Genomic DNA, 23,752 nt, shown 5'->3' with positions numbered 1-23,752 from the left:
CTCTAGCAAATTAAACCTAAAGAAGAGGTTGTGGGAACCTCTGATTTACAGCCAGTCAGTCAGAAGGACAGGTAACAACCTGGACTTGAAATCGGCATTCTGAATTGGAGGAGATCATTAGAATCTTTGCTTTGTAGTAGGACCTCAAGAAATACAGGTAACAACCTGGGCGTGAAACTGGCGTCTGAAGGTTTGGGGGGAAAACCTTATCGGACCGACCCCTTAACCTATAGAATTTGACACTATCTCCAGACATATAGTGTCAGAACTGAGTTGAATTGTATTGATATCCAAAACATTGCTTGTTGGGGTATGGGGGGAAACCCCCCCCATACACACACACACACACACACACACACACACACACACACACACTCACATTGGAAGTGGTACCAGAACCAACTTACCATTCATGACAAAAACTCTCAGTAATCTAGGAATACAGGGGAATTTCTTCAACTTGATAAGAAATATCTACAAATAACCTAAGTTAGCATGATACTCAATGGTAGGAAACTAGAAGCTTCCACATTAAGATCAAGAACAAGTCAAGGATGTCCCCTCTCACCACACCTTTTCAACATCATACTGGAATTCCTAGATAATGCAGTAAGAAAAGGACATAAATGGTGTATAAATTGGGAAGAAATAAAATTATCATTGTTTACAGATGATGTTTGCAGATGTGACCATCTACACAGAAAATCTCAAAGAAACTTAAAAAAAAAGCAAGCAATTAGAGCAAGGCTGTAGGACACAAGATTAATATACAAAATTCAATCACTTTCCTAGATACCTACAACCAACATTTGGAATTTGACATTTAAAACAATACCATACACATTAGCATCCCCCAAAATGAAATATTAGGTATAAATCTAACAAATTACGTACAAGATTTATATGAGGAAAACCATAAAGCTCTGACAAATTAAATAGGAGAAATAAATAAATGGAGAGATAGTCCATGTTCATGGATAGAAAGACTCAATATTATCAAGTTGTCAGTTCAACTTGATTCATCTACAGTCAATACAATCCCAATCAAAATCTCAGCAAGGTATTTCGTATATATTGACAAATTGATTCTAGAGATCGTATGGAGAGGCAAAAGACTCAGAATAGCCAACACCATACTGAAGAAAAAGAACACAATTGGAAGGCTAATACTACCCAACCTCAAGACTTACCATAAAGCTACAGTCATCAAGACAGTGTGGTATTAGCAAAATAATAAAGAAATAGATGGACAGAACAAAGCCCACAGACATACACATGCATCTTTGTCAAAATACATCTTTATCTCTGACAAAGGTACAAAGGCAACACATGGAAAAAGCACAGTTTTTTCACAAATGGTGCTGGAACAACTGAACAACCACATGCAAAAAAAAAAAAAAGTGAATTTAGACAGAGACCCCATACTCCTCACAAAATTAATTCAAAATGGATTTTAGACCTACATGTAAAATGCAAAACTATAAAACACCTAAAGGATAACGTGGGAAGAAATCTAGATTGCCGTGGGTTTGGTTATAACATTTTATATACAACACTAAGAGCACAATCTGTGAAAGAAATAACTGAAAAGCTGGACTTCATTAAAATTAAAACTTATGCTCTACAAAAGACACTCTCAAGAGAGTGAGAAGATAAGCCACAAACTGGGAGAAATTATTGGCAAAAGATATATTTGATAAAGGACTATTATCTAAAATATCCAAAGAACTTAAAAGTCAACAATAAGAAAAACAAACAACCCAATTCAAAAGGGGGTCAAAGATTTTTACGAATACCTCACCAGAAACAGATATACGTATATAGTCGACAAATTAGCATATGAGAAGGTATTCAACATCATATGTCATTAGGGGACTGCAAACTAAGTCAACAACGAGATACCACCACAGACCTCTTAGAATAACCAGAATCCAACACTGACAACACCAAATGTTGGTAAGAGTGTCGGACAACAGGAACTTTCTTTCACTGCTGATGGGAATGTAAAATGGTCCAGTCAGCTTGGAAGAGAGTTTGGCAGTTTAACAGTTGAAAATATTCTTATCATATGATCTAGCAATTGCGCCCCTTGGTATTTACTCAAATGAATTGAAAACTTATATCCACACAAAACACTTACAGGGATGTTTACAGAAACTACTCATAATTGCCAAAACTTGGAAGCTACCAAGATGTCCTTCAGTAGGCGAATGGATGAATAAAATGGAACGTTCAGACAATAGAATATTATTCAATGCTAAACAGGAATGAGCTATCAAGCCATGGAAAGCCATGGAGGGACCTCAAACGCATGTTACTAAGTGAAAGAAGCCGATCTGAAAAAGCTACATACTGCGTGATTCCAACTATATGACATTCTGGAAAAGGCAAAACTATGAGGACAGTGAAAAGAGCAGTGGTTGCCAGGGGGTAGGGAGTGGTAGGAGTTGTGAAGAGATTAATAGGTAGAGCACAGAGTATTTTTAGATGATTTATTTTTGGAGATTCTAAAAATGAAACTATTTTGTATGATACCATAATGACAGATACACATCATTATACGTTTGTCCAAACCTACAGAATATACAACACCAAGAGTGAGCCCTACTGTAAACTATGGACTTTGGGCAATTATGATGTGTCAATGTAGGTTCATCAATTGTAACAAATGTACCACTCTGGTGGGGGATGTTGATAGCAGGCGAGTATACACATGTGTGCGGGCAAGGGGTATATGGGAAATCTTTGTACCTTTCTTTCAATTTTGCTGTGAACCTACAAATGCTCTTTAATAAAGAGTCTTTAAAAAATTTACAGGGGCGCCTGGGTGGCTCAGTCGGTTGAGCGGCCGACTTCGGCCCAGGTCATGATCTCGCGGTCCGTGAGTTCGAGCCCCGCGTCGGGCTCTGTGCTGACAGCTCAGAGCCTGGAGCCTGTTTCGGATTCTGTGTCTCCCTCTCTCTGACCCTCCCCCATTGATGCTTTGTCTCTCTCTGTCTCAAAAATAAATAAACGTTGGGGCGCCTGGGTGGCTCAGTCGGTTAAGCGGCTGACTTCGGCTCAGGTCACGATCTCACACTCCGTGAGTTCGAGCCCCACGTCGGGCTCTGTGCTGACCGCTCAGAGCCTGGAGCCTGTTTCAGATTCTGTCTCCCTCTCTCTCTGCCCCTCCCCCGTTCATGCTCTGTCTCTCTCTGTCTCAAAAATAAATAAACGTTAAAAATATATATATAAATAAATAAATAAATGTTAAAAAAAATTTAAAAAAAAATTTACAACATATATGATAAAGACAGAAAAATGCATGCCATAAAATGTTACCAATCATGATGAAAAATGAAGCTTTTTACTTGAGAGAAAAATGAGCAAAGAACACACATCAATTACAAAAGAAATGTAAGTGTCCAATAAATGCATAGTATGTCCATTAAAACTAATAACATGGAAAAAGTAGCAATCAATTTTTTTTCCCTATCGGATTAGGAGACATTTTAAAATATAGCCATTCTCAAGGTTGGAAGAGTGTGGGAGACAGGTACTCTTAAACACTGTAAGAATAACAATGAGACATTTTTTGGAGGACATTTAAGAAATACTAAGTTTTTTTTTAATGTTTATTCTTGAGAGAGAGAAACAGAGCATGAGCAGCGAGAGAGAGAGGGAGACAGAATCTGAAGCAGGCTCCAGGCTCCGTGCTGTCAGCACAGAGCCTGACACAGGGCTCAAACTCACGAACCACAAAACCATGGCCTGAGCCGAAGTCAGACCCTTAACCGCCTGACCCACTCAGGAGCCCTACACATTACATTTTAAAAGACCTTTTTACTGAAGTAAAATAGACACATAATCACAGGCATACAGTTTGACTAGTGATTAAACAATGAACGTATGTACGTGACCACCACCCAGGTGAAGAAATAGAACATTTAGGAGGACCCCAGAGACTCCCTTCATGACCCTTCCCAATCTCCTTCTCGAATATAACCACTCTCCTGACGCTATTTGGGTTCCCCTTGTCTGTGGTTAAACAGTACATATACCTGAATCATACAATGCAGATATGCAATTCATGCATGGTATCTATCACCTTTACAAAGTAGTTTGCTCATATTCAATGCTACACAGTATTCCATTTTATGAATCTACAATTTATTGATCGCTGCTGCTGCTCCTGGACACATGGGTTATTTCCAATTTGGGGTCCGTGTGCTATATGCTTCTGTGAAAGAAACATCCTGACACACGTGTTTCGGTATGCATAGGTAGTCAGTTCCATTGGGTATTTACACAGGAATGAAACTACTGAATCACGTGGTATACGTAAGTTCAGTCTTCGTAAATATCACCAAACAATCTTCAATAGTGGTTGTATCAAATAACACACCCAACCCAACACTGGGTAAGAGTTCCATGTGGCTCCACATCGCACGCAGCACCTGGTTTTAGGAAAGAAAAACCAGGGGTGCCTGGGTGGCTCGGTCAGTCGGGCATCTGACTTCAGCTCAGGTTATGATTTCACGGTTTGGGAGTTCGAGCCCCGGGTCAGGCTCCGTGCTGACAGCTCAGAGCCTGGAGCCTGCTTCGGATTCTGTCTCCCTCTCTCGCTGCACCTCCCCAAATCACTCTCTCTGTCTCTCAAAAAAAGATGAAGAAACGTTAAAAAAAAATAAAAAATAAAAATTAAAAAAAATCAATAATTAAGTCATCTACATCACAAAGCTTGTTTAAAAAAAAAAAAGCAAATTAAAGCCAAAGTGGAAGGAAGGAAATAATAGAAAGAACAGAAATTAAATAAAACAGAAAATACACATTTAAGTAAAACACTGACAAAGCCAAAAGCTGTTAGATATTAAAAACCAGTGTCAATAAATTCAAAAATTTAGATGAAATGCAGAAATTCTTGAGAAAAATACAACAAAATTGACACCAGAAGAGTTAGAAAATCTGAGCAGTACTATTAAAGAAATTCAATTGTTAATACTTTTCCCCAAACAAATCTCAAAACACGCATGGCTTCACTGATGAGTTCTACATAACCTTTAAAGGAGAAATATTACCAATCTTACACAGAGAGAAGAAAAAAATTCACAACTCTTTTTATGCATGAACATTGGAAATGCACATAAATTCTGACATAGCAGTCCTGCCTAGAGGAATTTATTCTATGAGGTATTCATTTAAATGCACAAAGATTCATGTACAGGAATAATCACTGTGGTATTATGTGTGTTAATGGCTGAACTGTGTCCTGTCCCCAAATTCATATGTTTAAATTTTTTTTAATTTTTTTTTTTTTTTTTTTTGAGAGAGAGAGAGAGCATGAGCGAGGGAGGGGCAGACAAGGAGACACAGAATCGAAAGCAGGCTCCAGGACCTGAGCTGTCAGCACAGAGCCCAATGCGGGGCTTGAACTCATGAACCGTGAGATCATGACCTGAGCCGGAGTCGGAGGCTCAACCAACCGAACCACCCAGGCGCCGTTTCCTTAATCATAAAAAACTGGAGGTGTACAAATACATACACATACACCAGATTATATGTAATAAATGTAAAGATGATCAGAATCACAACCGGCCTTTTAAAAAAAATAACTGAACAAAATGCTTTAAAAGTTTATAAGAATGAAAAAACAGCTGACAACCGATAAAATTTGGGAAAGGGATTGTCCTTTCAACACATTAAAACTTTCTGTAAAGTTTCTAAATACTCAAACCAGTTTAGCACGGATACAAAAATAGAAAAAGAAATCAATGCTATCAAATAGTCTAGAAAAATATGCAAATAACATCTGATAGTGCCATTTTAAGTTAGTGAGGAAAAATGATTTAATAAACAGCGCTGGCTATTCATCTGAAAGAAAATAAAATCAGGCTATCTTACCCCAGATACAAACAAATACAAAGAACCGGTACGTTTTTAAGATACGCAACTTCACATCTACAAGTTTGAAAAATAATAGCAAACCATCATCCACCAGCTGACTGCAGTATCTGGGAGCAGGAGGGGGTCAGTAAACTGACAGGTCATAAGGTACCGGGGTATGAATGTACACAACTATAATTCTTTTGTAAAATAATCTGCCGATATTTTTGACCTAGCCATTATTTTTGGAAATCAGCAGAAATAAGAGCCTCCGCATACAAGGAAATACAAATAGAGGTGTTTATCACAGCACTGTTTTGTCGTGGTAACCAAACTGGAAATAACCAGAAGGTTCAGAAAAAGGAAACATTAAATCAGTCATCATACACATACCCTATGAATAATTAGTCATCTTTGAAAGGTACGTGAATCATACCTATCTATAGTCACTGACCTGGACATTTGTCCATAATGTGCTGTTAAATGAATTAAAAAGGAAGAAAAAAGCAAGCAAGTTGCTGAGTAATGCATGTAATATGATCACCCCCTACTTTTTTTTTTTTCTTCTTAAAGCAAACAGGAAGCAAAAAGTAGCCTCTTACCACATTTGGCTTATATGAGCACTGAGACAGGTGTTAATGATACAGACACCTTATTTTTTCATTTTACTTTTCAAAAACTGTTTAACGGCAGTAAAATACACGTAACATTAAATTGCCCATTTTAACGTTTAAGCGTACAGTTCAGGAATGTTAAGTATATTCCTATTGCTATGCAACCAACCTCCTGAATTTTTTTCACCTTGCAAAACTGAAACTTGGCAGTCATTAAATAATAACTCCCCATTACCCCTTACCTGCTAGCCCCTGTAACCACCATTGTGCTTTCTGTTTCTATGAATCTGACTACTCTAAGTACCTCACATAAAGGGAATAAAACAGCATTTGTCTTTTTGTGACTGGCTTACTCCATTTAGCATAATGTCCTTAGGTTTATACACGTTGTAACTATGGGTCAGAATTTCACTTTTTCAAGGCTGAGCAATATCTATACCATAATTATGTTTACCCATTCATCTATCAATGATTATCTTGGCTACTGTGAATAATGCTGCTATGAACACGAGTGTATAAATATCTCCTAGAAACCCTGCTTTTAATTCTTTGGGGTACTTACCCGGAAGGGGAATTGCTGGATCATACAGTAATGGAGTTTTGAGGAACCGCCATACTGTTTTTATAGTGGCGGTACCATTTTACATTCTTAAAACAGCACACAAGGGTACCAATTTTTCCATATCCCAGCCAATCTTGCTATTTTGGTGTTTTTTTTTTTTATATATAGTAGCTATCTTAATCAGTGTGATGTGATATGTCATTGTGGTTTTGACGTGCATTTCCCTAATGATTAGTGCTGTTGAACATCTTTTCATGGGCTTGTTGGCCATCTATACATCTTCTTGGGGAAATTCTATTCAAATCCTTTGTCTATTTTTAAATTGGAATATTTGGGGTTTTCTTCACTGTTAAGTCGGAGGACTACATTTTTAAATGTTTTTTTATTTATTTTTGAGAGAAAGAGAGAGAGAGAGAGCACACACATGCATGCACACACTCACAGGGGAAGGGCAGAAAGACAGGAAGACAGAGGATCCGAAGCAGGCTCCACACTGTTAGCACGGAGCCCGATGTGGGGCTTGAACTCACGAACCATGAGGTCATGACCTGAGCCAAAATCAGATGCTCAATCGACTGAGCCACCCAGGCACCCCAGAGAACTACCTTTCTAACATCAATCACCTGGTGCAGGGTGGCCCAGGGTGGGGGTGGAGGCAATGAAGCCAGTAACTTTTTCTTTATTCATCTCTGTATTATTTGGCACATAGATGCCTTTCAGCTTATTTTTATATCTAATGAATTATAGGAGAATAAGATGAATCTGTGTCCTCTTGCCAAGAGGGGCCGTATGCCAACCCCTGCAAGTTCTTGCCCATCTTCCCTGAGCCTAACTCTTTTAAGTGAGTTTCTTTCTCCTACTTGACGATAGATTTATTCTCAGTTCATTTCTACTCTTTCCAACTGGAAGGAAATGAGATTCAGAGTGGCATACTTGTGTGGTGTTTTTCTTGTGGGCACAAAAAATACCAACTATATTTATCACAGGTAAAAAAAAGATACATTTGTTAATATGTAAATATTATTAAAAAATAAGAACTCAAGAAGATTATATAAATGTAGGAAGTGTAGAAAAATGCTAAAGATAAAAATGCCTCATTCATTCATCCAACAAATGGTGAGTACAACTTGGTCTTATTCTAGTCGCTGAAGACACAGCAGGAAACAAAACAGAAAAAGTCAGAAGGTGATAAGTGCCATAAAAGCAACGAACGGTGTTGGTAAGCAAGGGTGGGGTAATATTCAGATAGTATTATCGGGGAAACTCTCTCTTATGTTGAGTCTCAGGCTATGAATGTCCACACTTCACCCCTGAGGCAGAGGGTCTCTCTATTTAAGAGACATTTAATTCTGTTAAAAGATTTTGAGAAATCTCAGTAATCATCCACCAAAAAGGACCTAAATCCAACTTCACGTGTAAATGTGCATTTATAAGATTTTTTAAAAAGAAGTTACTTGTCACGGAAGGAATATTGGCGTCCCTCCCAAAATTCATATATACTGAAGCCCTGATCATTCAATGAGATGGTATTTGGAGGTGGGGCTCTGGGGGGTAATCAGGTTTCGATGAAATCATGAGGATGGGGCCCCATGATGGGGCCCCAGAGCTCTGGCTCTCTCTCTTAGCCATGTGAGAACACAGAGAGGTGGCCGTCTGCAAGCCAGGAAGAGGGCCCTCACCAGAATCCAACCGTGCTGGTACGCTGATCTCAGGCTTTCCAACTTCCAGAACTGTGAAAAACAAACGGCTATTGTTTAATCCACCCAGTCGATGGTGTTTTGTTATAAAAGCCCAAGCAGACAAAGACATTACTTCTCTCTCTCTCTTTTTTTTTTTTTAAAGTTTATTTATTTTGAGAGCGAGTAAGCACGGGGAAGCGGCAGAGAGAGAAAGAGAGAGAAAATCCCAAGTAGGCTCCGGGCCGTCATTGCAGAGCCTGATGTGGGGCTCCCACAAACTGTGAAATCATAACCTGAGCTGAAATCAAGAGTCAGACGCCCAACTAACCGAGTAACTCGGGCACCCTGATATTACTTGACAATAGCAATCCATTCCTACCCCTCATTCTTATTTCATTTTGTATGTTTCATTAAAAGCGCTGCATATATTCACTTTTGGGGGATCAAAAAATATTTCTGCACATGGACCCTGTTTAGAGTGCTAAGACCCAGCGTGCAACTTCCGAATCCTGACCCACGGGTAAACTACTGAGTCCTTGCAAAGAATTAGTGACTCCGTTGACCCGAGCAGGAGTCTGTGTGAGCGATACTCTTAATGGGGCGACAGGAAACCAGGGAATGAGGTGACACGGCATATCGTTTGCTGGGAAGGCAGTTGTCAGTGGAACCCAGGGTGGAAGACAGTTTTTGGCAAACTTCCTCAAACACTTCATCCTTCCTGCAGATGGGGAGTCTGCTTATAGTAAAGGAAATGCTGGTGGCCCACGGCCTTTATAAAAGTTCGTCTTTAGCTGACTGGGTGATGTGTTGGCTAAAAATAAGCCAGAGCATCCTGGGTTTTCACCAGGAGCCTCTGCTGAAAGGTAGGAACAGGTGGAACAAAAAGAGATTAGATAGAAAGGAATGAATTCTAATGATTTCTACCCCGCTGTGGTAACGTGGCAATAATTACGAATCCTGGTCTCCATTCTATCTGATTAGAGTGGGGAAAAAAACGAATTTACAGAGATCTTCTTACTTATTCTCATAGAACTTCTGTGAAACAGTTAGAGGTAGGACATATCATTCTTTTAGTTATATTTGAGAAAATAAAGGACTGTCTGAGTCAGGGGGAGAGTCAGGCCGCCGGTCTCCTGAGAGTTATCGTATCCACCCATCCCGAAGTGAACATGATATGACCGGCTGAATTATATTTCCATTTATTTTAGAGGTGAGGTTTGGGAACTATTCGTAAGTGATAAGGCAGAGGTCCTCAGGGGTACGGTCTGCCTCTCAGATCCCCCTTTGAAATAATATCAGGATTATTACAAGAAAGGAAAATCTACATCCAGCCTAGAAACCAAGCTAAAGCATTACCCCCATGCCAGGGCCTTAGAGAGAGTCTTCCTACACTGCAATGCAGGGCGGGGAGGGAGCATGAAGAAAGCGAGAAGGCCAACTCATTATTGTTCCGTCAGAGAAAAGAGTGTCCCCTCCCAGAGAGCAAAGACCCCTAACCAAAGCCAAGAGCCCTTGCTAACTTGAAGGAATGGGGGTCCTTCTTCCCCCTCAAATGCCCTGGACATGAGCTTAGGTAAATGTGAGCACAGGGTAGCCCCGGGGATGATGAGCTGATAGGATCAGCATGAGGATCAGCATAAGTATGCGGCCAGGCGGCTCTGGGTATGAATCCCAGTTCCACCACGTACTAGTTATCAGACTTCCCTAAGCCTCTGTTTTCTCCTCTACCAAACTGGCTAATAACTGTGACTTTTGCACAGGCCTGCTGTAAGGATTAAATGAGATGAGCATGTAAAATGCCTAGAAGGGTCCCCGCAAGTGTTCACCTAGAGATACGATGATGATGGTGGTGGTGGTGGTGGTGGTGGTGGTGGTGGTGGTGGTGAAGATGGAAATTAGTGGTGGAACTGGGTTTTAAGATCTGGCCAAATGCAGCTAAAGCTTTGGAAAAGCTTCCCTTACTTGATACAGTCTCACTCTTTGATACAGGATATTTCACGGGGTAGAAATATTCTTCTGGAAATACAAAGAAATAGACAAGAGGATGAAAACATACAATTTTGTTACATTTGGAAAAACAGCCAACCAACTAAATATGGAACTAAATATAGTGGAGATTTTGGAAAAGGACCTATATTGAAAAAGCAATATGGATAGATTGGCCCTGATTATAGACAGACTAGAGAGGCAGGCTGTCGAGATGGGGAAACTTGAGAGGCTGGATAAATGAATGACAACCCACCCCCATACACTTCCAGAGAGCAATCCCTTCTCCACCCCACAGGAGACAGGAAGTTTATCCTCTATAAAAACTGAATGACAGATGTTCCAAACTCAGGGACACCAGGCAAGGGAGAGGGCTAGTGTGAAACAGGTTGTGCTGATGACCTCAGCCCTCTTCTCCCACTCATGTCCAAGAGCAACATCTTTTCTGGGAGAATCTGAACTGCCCTGCCCAGAGAAAAATCTACAGATACAGGCCTTTGAAGGTCTTCAAAAAAAAACCAAAAAACAAAAAAACAAAAAAAAAAACAAAACGGAAAAGAAAAGAGCCAGTTCAGAGGTTCTCGGTTGTATATATGAACATGAACAGTCAACGATCAGCAAACATTTGGGGGAGATTCTCCAACATGAAGAGTATTACACAGAAAAGAAAAGACAAAAGTAAGAGAAAGCAGAAGAAAAGAAAAAGAATCTAGCAGAAAGAGAAGTAATGCAAGTATCAGATGTACAGTCTCATGACACAAAGAAATGGAAAGACATTCCATGCTCATGGACTGGAAGAACAAATACTGTTAAAATGTCAATTATCACCCAAAGCAATCTACACAATTAATGCAATCCCTATCAAAATACCAATAGCACTTTTCACAGAACTAGAACAAGCTATCCTAAATTTATATGGAACCACAAAAGACCCCACATAGCCAAAGGAATCTTGGAAAGAAAACAAAAACAAAAGCAAAACCTGGAGGTATCACAATTCCAGACTTCAAGTTACTTTCCAAATCTGTAGTAACCAAAGCAGTATGGTACTGGCATAAAAACAGACATACAGATCAATGGAACAGGATAGAAAATCCAGAAATAAATCCACAATTATGTGGTCGATTAATATTCTACAAACTAGGAAAAAATTTGCAATGGGAAAAAAAAAAACAGTCCCTTCAACAAATGATGTTGGGAAAATCAGAGAGCAACATGCAAAAGAATGAGACTGGACCACTTTCTCACACCATACACAAAAATAAGTTCAAAATGGATTAAAGATCTAAATGTGAGACCTGAAACCATAAAAATCCTAGAAGAGAGCATAGGCAGTAATTTCTCTAACATCAACTGTGGCAACATTTTTCTCAGTATGTCTCCTGAGCCAAGGGAAATAAAGGCAGACATAAACTATTGGGATTACATCAAGATAAAAAGCTTCTCCACAGCAAAGGAAACAATAAAACTAAAAGACAACCTACTGAATGGGAGAAGATATTTCCAAGTGACATATCCAATGAAGGGTCAGTATCCAAAATATATGAAGAACTTATACAACTCAACACTCAAAAAACAAATAATCCAATTAAAAAATGGGCAGAAGACATGAGCAGACATTTCTCCTAAGAAGACATCCGGAGGGCCAACAGATACATGAAAAGATGTTCAACACCATTCACCATCAGGGACATGCAAATCAAAATGACAATGAGATATCATCTTGCCCCTGTCTGAATGGCTAAAGTCAACACCACAAGGAACAACAAGTGTTGGCAAGGATGTAAGAAAAAAGAACCCTCTTGTATTACTGGTGAGAATGCAAACTGGTACAACCACTGTGGAAAACGGTATGAAAGTTCCTCAGAAAGTTAAAAATAGAACTACCCTACAATCCAGTAATCGCACCTATTGGGTATTTACCCCCAAAATAACAAACACACTAATTCAAGTGGATACCCGCACCCCTATGTTTATAGCAGCATTATTTACAACAATCAAATTATGTAAGCAAACCACGTGTCCACTGACAGATGAATGGATAAAGAAGATGTGATATATATATATATGTATACATACACACACATATCACACACACACATACACACACATACACACACACATACATATACACAACGGAGTATTATTCAGCCATAAAAAAGAATGAAATCTTGCCATTTGCAATGACATGGGTGGAGCAAGAGAGTATAACGCTAAGTGAAATACGTCAGAGAAAGACAAATACCATATGATTCCACTCATATGGGGAATTTAAGAACAAAACAAATGAGCAAAGGAAAAACAGAAAGAGAGGGAGAGAGACCAACCAAGAAACAGATTCTTAAGTATAGAGAACAAACTGATGGTTACCAGAAGGGAGAGGGGTGGAGGTGGGGGTGGGTGAAGTAGGTGCTGGGGATTAAGAATGCACTTGTTACAATGAACACCGGGAGTTGAATGGAATTGCTGAATCACTACATTGTATGCCTGAAACTAATATAACACTGTATGTTAACTATACTGGAATTAAAATAAATAAATAAAACTTTGTATTAAAAAAATATATACAGTCTTAATAGCTTCAATGGCCTACAAGATTGATATTGCAATGGTTGAGAGGTATTACTAACACGTTACACCAAAACTTATTTGGTGAAACCAGAGATATTGAAAGAAATTTTAAAAGGAGCAGTGTTCTCACTCTATGATTCAATGTTAAATTAATGCCATGTAATGGGCCATCTAGAATTATCTTATGGCTCTCTGAAATCACAGACATGGCTCCCTTCTTGCAAGTGCTGGCCTGGGCAATAATATTCCCTCATGGCCAACCCTGAGCCATTGTCCTCCACCAACATATCCCACCCAAGGGCTCAAGCTTGATTTCTGTGTTCTAGGTAACTGGAATGAAAGGTACTAGAATGACATGCCTGACATCTGGCAGATTCAATGCTGATATCAGCTGGCATAGAAAGGAGAAACCAAAGCTCTCAAATAAGCTGATCCCACTGATCGGGCTAGTCCCACAGGTAGTTCAGAAAACTGATGGGTGATGCAAACAGCCTGCTTGCTTGCTTGCTTGCTTGCTTTCTTTCTTTCAGAAGCAGGGGGAGGAGAGGGGACAGGGAGAGAAAGAGAGAGAGACAAAGAATCTTAGCAGGCTCCTCGTTCAACATGAAGCCCGATGTGAGGTTCAATCCCACGACCCTGGGATCATGACCTGAGCTGAAATCAACAGTTGGACGCTCAACTGACCGAGCCATCCAGGTGCCCCACAAACAGCTAATTTCAATTGCTACTTTTTAAGAAGCCCATTATCCAGAGATTAGGAAGCCCATTGTCCAGAGATCATCAATATAATGACTTGTTTAAACACAAAACAGTTCTTTAAATCTGCTCCCAATTATAACATGAAACGTGTGCGTGTGCACGCGCACGCATGCGTGGTACAGCATTTCCAGGGTTTCAAAAGATTACGAAAAAACTGAGATTTGTTATTTCAAATTAATTAATGTAGAAATTACATAAACGTACTCTCTCCAAGTTGAGGGATGCGATATCAAAATTAATACGGGTTATTTTCTGTTAGTAAATTCTTCAGTAATAAAACATTGTTTTAATGGTCTTTAAGGTTTAAAAGAAAAAAATTATGTGTTCCAATGATACTGTGGTCGGAAACACTGCCCGAAACGGAAATAGCATAAAGCCCGAGACATTGAGTAGATTGCAAATTAGTCCTCTGCCCCGCAAGCACTTTGACTCCGTTCTGTTCAAAGGCGCTCTATTCCCACAGAATACGCTGACTGCCATGTCACTCTGGCTTATCCACGTTTTAAAGCTGAGCTCAAACTGGTCACCCAGTTCCCGCCTGCTTTTCAAACAGACGCAAAGAGCCAGCGGAACCACTGTGAGGGCGTTCCCCGGTCTGAACAACCATGTCCCAGTGGTGGGCAGAATGGCTCCTTCCCAGAAACAGAGCCCGGGATGTCCCTGGCTGGATGACCCACGCATCTTCCCAAACCCCCACTCGCGGACCATGCCACTCCCGTTCCAGAGTCGTCCGGTGATGCCTGGCAGAAACACGTCCAGCCTCAATTACAGGCTGGCTTTCGTTGTACTCACCAGCGTGTTGTTGCTGACGGCAAATGTGGAGGTGGCCGGTGGGCGGACAAAAAGAAAGCGGGGTAGGAACGCTGATTCGGGGCATCCCATTCTGGTCCTCTGTGCCATGCCACTACCTCACAGCAGCTGGCCTGTGACAGATGAGGCCCCTCTCGTAAGTCACAACCCAGTGTCCTGTTCGTCTCTGTCCCCCTCACACGGCACAGCTTGCGCAAGGATAGCCACCAGCCAGCATCCACTGAACTGATGTGACCCACTTCCACGCAAGGTAAGAGGAGCGAGGGACCGGCCTTTGAGGCAGGCTGTCAGACCACAGCGAGGCTCCTCAGCCACGTGGCCCTGAGACCAACAGAACAGGTGAGTCCTTGGGGCAGGGGCAGGGGCAGGGGGCGGTGTCAGAACTGCAGAGAGGGCTTTCCTTAGCACCCCTACAGCAAGAGAGGTCAACACTGACGGTCATACACACTGAGACAAACAGGAGGCTGAAATCAAGAAGTACTCGATCAGACGGAACCTAAGTTCAGGTGTGAAAAGGCCACTTCTCCTTTATCAGAGGTGCTCAGAAACGGTCTGCCCCACTTGCGCCCCCAGATTACTTAACCCTAAACCACTTCCCACTCGCAGGCCAGATACGCTGTCCTATCCTGCTGTTGCCCGCCGTGCACCAAACTCGCTGGGAGCGTGAGCCGCGTCGCCAAGGTTAAAGTCAAAAGAGGAACAAGCCGCGGGAAGGGGAGCCTTAGTTCTCTAAAAGCAGAGGGGCGGGGGGGGGAGCAAACAGAACCTGCTGGCAGGTTTGCTGTCAAAGCAGCAGGCCGCCCTCCTCTCTTCGCGTCCCGAAGGGGCCCCCTTCGCCTCGGCCACGGTAAGAAGGGGGACACTTCCCAGCTCCACTGCAGTCGCTTTCAAGAATGAACGCGTTTACGACGTCAGGATTAGAATGAGTGCAATCCTCGATACGCATTTCATTCGCGTTGTTACTTCTCCTTGGGGTGTGGGCAGGTATTCACAAAGACAGTTTATTCCTCCCGGAAGGCTACTCGGCAGCCGGTTCTAATTAAGCCCTGATGTAGCAGGAGGAAAACCCAAAATAGAGTAAAAAGAGCTCTGCCTCCCAGGTCTCCAGGGCCTCCCGTCCTGAAAGCCTTCAGAAGAGAGGCTCGCCACAGGCACCATACAGAGCAAAAGCTCCAAGTGTGTTCCCAGCCAGAAAGGGGGAGAAACCTGGAGATTATCAGCTTTGTTTCGCGACAATCACGCGTTTTTTTCAGGCGGCTCCAGGCTTCTGTGTGAAACAGACAACGGCGTCTAGGTGAGCAGAGCTCTGTGAACACGAGAGTCACCCCAGGGAAGCGGCTGTAACACACCCGGCCTGCCCATAGTGCCGTTTCATTTCAGGCCGGAAACACAGAGGCCTCCTCCACCTCTTGGGTCTGGGCCTGATCCACAGGAAACTTCTCTCCTGATTAGACTCCCACCGAGCCCGGGGTTCAACTTTCCGTCTCTCGTTCCAACCCACATAGCCCGCCACTCCACCAAGAACAGGGTCAGGGGGCCCTTTTCAAACAAACTCGCCCACCCACAGCCGCAGTGGGCAAGCTACAAAGGCTCCTGCTAAGAATTCACCGTGCCTTTTTCTTGGAATTGAGAAGTTGGCCTCGGACCCGCAAGGGAATATTCTCTAAAAAGCAGATTAGTCCTCGTGGAGTTTTGGCGGTCAAAATCCAGGGGTCGATTAAACAGAGCCAAAACCCAGTGCCTTACTCTGTTTCCCGAGCGTTTATACGCGAAGCCTGGAGAGGTATAGGATTCTGTCAGCCCCATCGAGATAGCGCTGGAAATCACACTAGCCTTGGAGAGCCTTCCTTTTTTTCCAAGGTCGTCCGCAGTCCCGCACAAAAGGGGTTTCAACCCTATCACTTACAAGCACCAACACAAGCAAAACGATTCAGACGCTCTCTAGCTGCTTTGAATGAACTGGTCACGGTCACATGACACATCTGGATATTTCCTTTTAAAACAGACTTTCCAACTGAAATGGGATCCAGATGTTGTAAGCAGATGTGTATTTAGTTCCCTTTCTAGGTGGTACCTACATAATGAAGACTCAACTTATTTTGACTTTTACGTGTACTTCTTACGTCCCCTACCAGAATGCAAGCTCCTCCAGGCCTCGGACACAGCACTCTGGCCCACTGCGCTGAGCACAGAGCTTGGACCACAGCTGGTCCTTCAAAGCTTGTCCAATAAATGAGGCAACACGACAATACAATGGAGGTTCCAATTAATTGGATTAAGTACAAATCAAAGTCAGGAACAAAATGTTTCCTGTACAAGGTGATACAGATGGATTTGGATTTGGAAAATCTTGATCCCCTTAGTAAGTACGACTGTTCATCAAGCTAACGGCTGGATTTTTGAATTTTTCATACGAGCTGGCGATTTCCATTTGAATGGATCTTGACACGGAAGCTTCGCAGGACACTTCTTCTGAGATGCTAACCTGCAGAAAGTGCTAACCACTCTTTAAGACCCAACTCCAATGATGGGTCACGTTTACTGAGCACTTACTATGTGCCAGATCCTGTTTGGAAAGCTCGCAGGCACTCCTTCGCTTTGTCTTTGCAACTCTCTGGCGTGGGTTCTGATACCACTGCCATCGCGTGGGTGAGGAAACTGACTTGGCTGTTCGTCGGCCTCCATGACCTCCGTCCAATGGAAAGCATCCACCTCTTCTGAGACCCTGGTTGGCACATTTTTTGCCTCTCTTATGAGACATACAGCACTCTCCCATGCACATGCAATAATTCAAGCAGCGTCCCACGCCCTCTGGTCGGTCCACTGCAAGCTCCCTGAAGATGGCGGGGGGGGGGGGGGGGGGTGGTTGCTATCTTATTCCAGTCGTACTGCAAGGCAGGCCCAGCACCCGCATATCGGGGTCACCCGGGCAGTTTTTCTAACAAAACACAGCAGATGCCTGGGCCTCGCACCCTGGAGATTCTGGGTGTTGGTTGGTGCTCTGGAACCTTTAGCTTCAGAAAGCTGTCTAGGTGCTGTGTGGACACACCCCAGGTTTGAGGGGCACTGTCTTCTTCAACTAGCTCATTGCTTTGCACATTGTGTGTAATGGACAAAACTAATCAAATGAATGGATGGTTTGATGAATAACCATTATTCCAAGATGACGTTCCACATACAATCATTTTTCAAGCGGACACAGAACTACCCGCCACCCAAACTCTGCCAACCCCTCGACCTACCTCTTACCATTCCCTCTCTGCCCCCTCCCCTCACTCAGCTCCAGCCACACTGGCTCCCCTACTGCTCCTCCACTGTGCCAGGCTCTCTGCCTAGAACATTCCTACCCTAGATGTGCATGCCTCGATCCTTCTTTTATTCGGATCTCTCCCCAAGGCCAGCTCCTCGGAGAAGTGATCTCTGATGGCCCTAACACAACTACAGAACCCACCCAATCACTCACGATAAGGTTACAGTCCTTTAGGGGCTCCTGGGTGGCTCAGTCGGTTAAGTGTATGACTTCAGCTCAGGTCAATTTGAGGAAAACAGACAAGCCTCTCCTGATGTTGAAACCTTCTGTCTGAAGGGTTTCAGAGGAGTCTTGCTTCTCGTTGTGACAGAAAGAAGGGCTTAGCTGACTTTCTGAGTTCTTGCCAGGATCCCATGTCTTAGAAAACGGAAATTCTATAGACAGAAAAAGGCTCCAACATCATCCAATGCAGGGGTTCTCCTTAATCTGGGGTCCATGAGTCCCTGAAGATTTATAAACTTCCTAAAACTGTACGTGAAATTCTGTGTTACGTAGGCACAATTTTCTGTGGAAAGAATCCACAGCTCTCATTAGGGTCTCAAAGGAGTTTTATTTCGCCAATGGAAAATTACAATTCTCTGGGCAAAATCCTTGACGATGGGCGAGGAAACCGAGGCACCCACAGATGCAACTTAGGAACGGCCAAGCAGCTGGTTAGCGACGCGGCTGGAAGCAAAGTACACATTTGTTGATCCCCAGGCAGTCTCTTTACCTGCTCTCCCCCACGTCCCTTGGAAAGAGAGGATCCTTCCCTGGCGACAATGCCGGATTGCCACCCTGGACCCCGGACGCCGTGGCGTATGACCAAGCCTTGGGCAAAAATAGCGCAGCATGCCTTCCCCCTCCCTCACAATGTCATTATTCACAAATTTGTGTGTAAAGAGAACATCAGAGGGGGGAAAGACTCAAATTTGCCCTAAACCTCTTTCAAGCATTTCATGCCCAGGCAGCACAGGGCATCTTCACATACCCTCACTCACCAGATGCCCTCGGCAAATAAAGGACTCCTTTCTTCCCCCCCTACAGCAAAATGACTGCAACTTTCTCACGATTTCCTCTAACGGTTAAGTGCCAACAAAATATCACCCGACCACACGTCCTACTGGCTATTCTTTCGACGTCGTGGATTCCAAACCAGCCCTGCTGGAAGGAAAAAAAAAAAAAAAAAACATAATATTCACAAGCCATCGGGAGGCATGCAGAGGGGGATACTGGAACTCCTATCAGAAGCACACGGTCTGGCCTCTACTCTGTGTTTCTGCATTTCCAGAAAGCTCTCTGAGGGGCCAAATAAACTCAGTCAGGCTGTCACAATGGAAGGAACAGAGACCCACTCAAGTTACTTCGGGGAAAAGGGACGTTTTGGATCTGGAATTTGAAAGCCACTGAGGAGGAGAGCTCCAGGGCCTAGATGCACCCCCCCCCCCCCACCAGAGGCCATGGGGTTTCTCGCCACAGCTGCTCCCTTCTCCCTATCACTTGGCCTCCTCGGTTTCCATATGGTTTTCCTTTTTCAGTTTTTCTTTCAAGTCAAGCTGACACACAACGTTAACATTAGTTTCAGGTGTACAACAGAGTGGACAAATTTATACATCACGCTGTGCTTCTCACAAGTGTAACTACCATCTGTCCCACTACATCGCTATTAGAATATCATTGACTACATTCCCTATGCTGTGCCTTTTATTCCCCATGACTTATGCGTTCCATAACTAGAAGCCTGTATCTCTGACCCCCCTCACCCATTTTGTCCACTCCCCTCCACCTCCCCCCCCTCCCCGGCAACTACCAGTTTGTTCTCTGTATTCGTGGGTCTGATTCTGCTGTTTGTTTATTCATTTGTGTTTTTTTGGATTTCACATGAGGGAAATCTTAACGGCGTTTCTTTCTCAGTCTGATTTACTTCACTTAGCAGTGCGCTAGGTGAAGGTCCATCCTCCATATGCTTTTTTCACGCATAACGTTGGCCACCGTGCGACTTCAGTTCGCCAAGGACTCAGCTCTCTCAAATGGCATCCTTTTAGCAGGTGCCTCCGGGGCAAAATGTATCTTGGGATTCTTTCATTCAAGCTCCCGAGACGGGGAATCTGACTGACTCTACATATTTCTTTGTGCCAAGCGCTGTCATCGTCCAGACTATGGAACAGCCTCCCTGGGGTGGGTGGTATGCCCACCCATACACCCATCGGCAATGGCCAAAAGAGTCACATATGGTGTAGAGCGTGGCTGGTTACCTGGGCCTTCTCGAAGTCTTCTACAGTGGCCACAGCCAGACAGGTCCAGGGACTAAATCAGGCTGTTCAACAGTATGTGGTAGCAGGTTTCTACCAGCGTGTGAGAGCCAACTGTTAAGCGTTCAGGAATTTTTGTGAGCTATTTGTTAATCCACTAGTAGTCTGAAACTGGCCACAGTGGGAGTATTTATACCACGGACATTGGCAAATGCTACAAATTAGGACTTTTTTTTTTTTTTTTTTTTTGTGGCACACTAGTTTGCCAGCACAGCACTGTAGCGTGAATGGTCAAAGAAGGAGGAAAAAAAAAAATCAGGGTAAACAGGGCTCCCCGACAATCTGACATCTGATACTCTAGGTCGTTTCTCTCTTGCCTTCATCCAGCCTTTGCTGCAGCCAGGATGGACAGCTTCCTCCTTCTTCACTTGCCCTAAGTACCTGTGCTTCAGCCAGGGCTTATGCTGAGCCAAATCCCCCGCCTTCCCAAACCTCAATGCCCATCTCCATAAAGGGCAACTTCTTCCCCGAAGACTACCTAATTCCCTCCTTTAAAATAACCTCTGCTTCTCTAAACTCCTGGGACCCAAAGGAGACATCTCTGCGCCCCCTTTTTATGTTGAGCCTTCCACTTCAGTTATTCCGGGCGCCATAACTTAGGGTCCTCTAATCCATTACAAACTTCCCATGAACAAGATCTATGTCAATTTCTCCTCCGGATCCTTCCAAGTGCTGAATATACGCTCCTCAAGTTAGGTACCTGGAAGTACATGGTGAATGAATGCAGAACAATTATTTCCACAAGCTGGCCAATAACACGTCTCTCCTTTGCCTTCAGGCTCCTACCGTTCCAGACCTGCTAACTCATGAGTTCCTCGACAGAGATGAGCCTTGGCAACAGAATAGGATTCAGGGTTAGAAGGCATCTAAAGCCACATATCTGGTCTGTGTGTGTGTGAATCACTTTCACTAGATCCAAAGGCCTGTAAAGGAAGGGAAAAGTCAAGGATATAAAACCTAGAGTGTAAACTCTGACCTTTTGCAACAGCAGAGTCGTACATACTTGAAACCACCCATTAAACTCAATCAACTCCTTATTAAAACCTATCTCCCTTTAAGACTTTGACGAAGATGACTCGGAGTGTTAGGGGAAAACCTCAGAACTAGGAACCAGATGAACAAGATCACAAGGTCACTGTCAAGAGAAAATTAGTTCTTCGTGTTATGAAGCACTTAACCAGCCTGAAGAGTATATAAAAGCCACCAAGTAGTTAAAAGGATTACAACTGGCATGTGAAGAAAAGAGTCCGGAAGAAATGGGCTTCTTTGCCCCAAAGCTTTTCCTAGGCAATACCTCCTGAGAAAGGCTTCAGGCAGAAAGTTCAAAGGCATATCAACTTTAGATCTTGAAATTCTTCGTCAATGTATGCGGACTTACTGGCATTGCTCAATTAATTTGCAGAAATTTTCAAAAATTGAAAATTCTTCACACTCTGAGAATCTGGAAGGTAGAAAATATTATCTCTAATTTACAGATGGAAAACGGAGTGAAAGAGCCAAGCCACTTGATTGTGTCTGTAACAGAGATTGAAATACAAGCCTGGCTTCCTAATCCTGGTGTCAATACTTCTCTGTGGGTTTCATTCTACCCATCACCCCCTCCAAACCGTAAGTGCCCCGAATATAAGAAACAAGTGACCTTTATGAGACAGATGATTCCCGAAGCTTATTCCAAACGCACGGTGTTAAAAACTAGTTAAAAAACAAAACAAAACCTAAGCACTAAGGCAGACAAAAGAACATGGTGGAGGGACTGTTTCAGCAAGAAAACAAGCCTCTAATCTTCCTAAAGTATAAAACCCTGTTACCCAGGGCTACTGATAAATGCAAGAAGATAAAGACGTATTACGGGGAACACATGTTTCATTGTAGATATCACTTATGTTTCCTTCATCTGTCATTTCTTGATAGGAGCAGTTTTAGGAAGATACGACCACAGAAGGGCTGTACTTTCCCTAAGGTTTTATAACCATTAGCTAAAGCCTTCTCAGCATGAAATTCAGCCCCCCTGGAATCTAAAAGGGATCAAACCAAAAAGTAAAGAAGGGGAAAAACAAAACAAATGAAAGCAAAACTCCACACGTCCACGTGTCCACCCCAACACCCCCGATCGGGTCCTTAAAAACGGAGTCCTTTGGGCGACAAATAAGGGGCCGTTTTCCCCGGTCCAAAATCTGCCCTAAGGTCACTGCATTAAATCAGAATCAAAAATGCCACCAAAGCAAAGTTGATGGGATTATGGCTTGCTTCACAGAGTGAGCCATTCGCGTCTGCAAAAAGTTCTGCTGTCGAATCTGAACTGAGCAGGCAGGCTCATATCTAATACAGGAAAAAAAAATATATAAGAGGCAGATTCAAAATTTCCAAAGCTGTTGGCTTAGATCAGAGCTCAAACATGAAGAGAATTCTTCTACAGAGTCAAACCATTTCTGAATCCGTGAGCTTACAAAAAGACCTCCCTGAAGCTGTCGAGCCATTTGACAAAGAGCCGGAGTTGGAATCCTGACACTGCCAAAGGTGAGCTGGGCGCCAGCTCTTCCACAACGTTCCACAGTATTCTATATGCGGCCAATAATTTGACTCGGGTGGGCATCGGTCTTCTTTAAGAAAGGCTTACAGGCCCGCAAGCCAATCGTTCAGGAGTCTGTACTCAATGGATTCCTATCTCCAGATTCTGGGATGGTCTGTGTGATAGGACCTGAAATGGCTGGCCAAGGGCTACTGGTCACAAATGTCTCTGACTCCATGATGAGATGAGCCTGGAGATAATGTATTATTTTGTGACATTCGATCAAGCCAAAGGGAAGGAAAGAGGCCTTTCTGAAGCCCTCCCTACTCTTCCTATGTATTTCCCATATGTTCCTTATCTTCTATAATCCTCACAAACACTCCATAAACCACTGGTACACAGCAGGTACTCTGAGAATGTGTACTTCCTCAGAGCAGTAAGTTAGTCACAGTGGGTAGGGATTCAAATCCCAGTTGGCCTGACTCAAAACATCCATGTTAGTCAGTTATGTGTGAATTTGTTATTTATTTATACCTCTTAAAATCCCAGACGGATCTCAGCCAGTGAGTCAGTGTTACCCCAAAGCGCAGGAACCGAGAACAGAAGTCCCATCACCCAGACAAGCGAAGCCCAGGGAATTCAAATTATTTTCCTCGACAATTTTTGCAAGACCTGGCCATTTCCAGCCATGAGAGCTTTGACACTGGAAATATACTGGAGACTAGTCTGGACCTTTGAGGATGGGTTCAGAGCTAACCAACGTTAACTACTTAACAATCAACCCTGCTCTGCAAACAAT

The 23,752-nt window shown here is 43.0% G+C and overlaps 1 protein-coding gene across 8 annotated transcripts in view; it reads right to left on the bottom strand.

Annotated features, from left to right (window-relative positions):
• DOCK5 (dedicator of cytokinesis 5) overlaps positions 1-23,752 on the bottom strand; it is a 223,269-nt gene that overhangs the window by 181,811 nt on the left and 17,706 nt on the right. For 2 of the 8 annotated variants that reach the window (XM_047090920.1, XM_047090928.1), the window contains exon 1: positions 14,826-15,006. The exons of 3 other annotated variants lie outside the window; for them this stretch is intronic. In XM_047090920.1, the coding sequence (XP_046946876.1) occupies positions 14,826-14,910 (85 nt within the window). In that variant the 5' untranslated portion in view covers positions 14,911-15,006. Of the gene's footprint in view, positions 1-14,825; positions 15,007-23,752 lie in introns of those variants that run through there. 3 more of the 8 variants (XM_047090917.1, XM_047090921.1, XM_047090927.1) reach the window with 3 other exon arrangements.

Source organism: Lynx rufus, unplaced genomic scaffold (genome assembly GCF_022079265.1).
Source record: "Lynx rufus isolate CCGP_SWC_20201006 ecotype Redwood Valley unplaced genomic scaffold, mLynRuf1.p SCAF_3, whole genome shotgun sequence".
In the NCBI taxonomy this organism is placed as follows: Eukaryota; Metazoa; Chordata; class Mammalia; order Carnivora; family Felidae; genus Lynx; species Lynx rufus.
The sequence above is the reverse complement of the archived record's forward strand: the minus strand, read 5'-3'. Positions and strand labels throughout refer to the sequence as shown.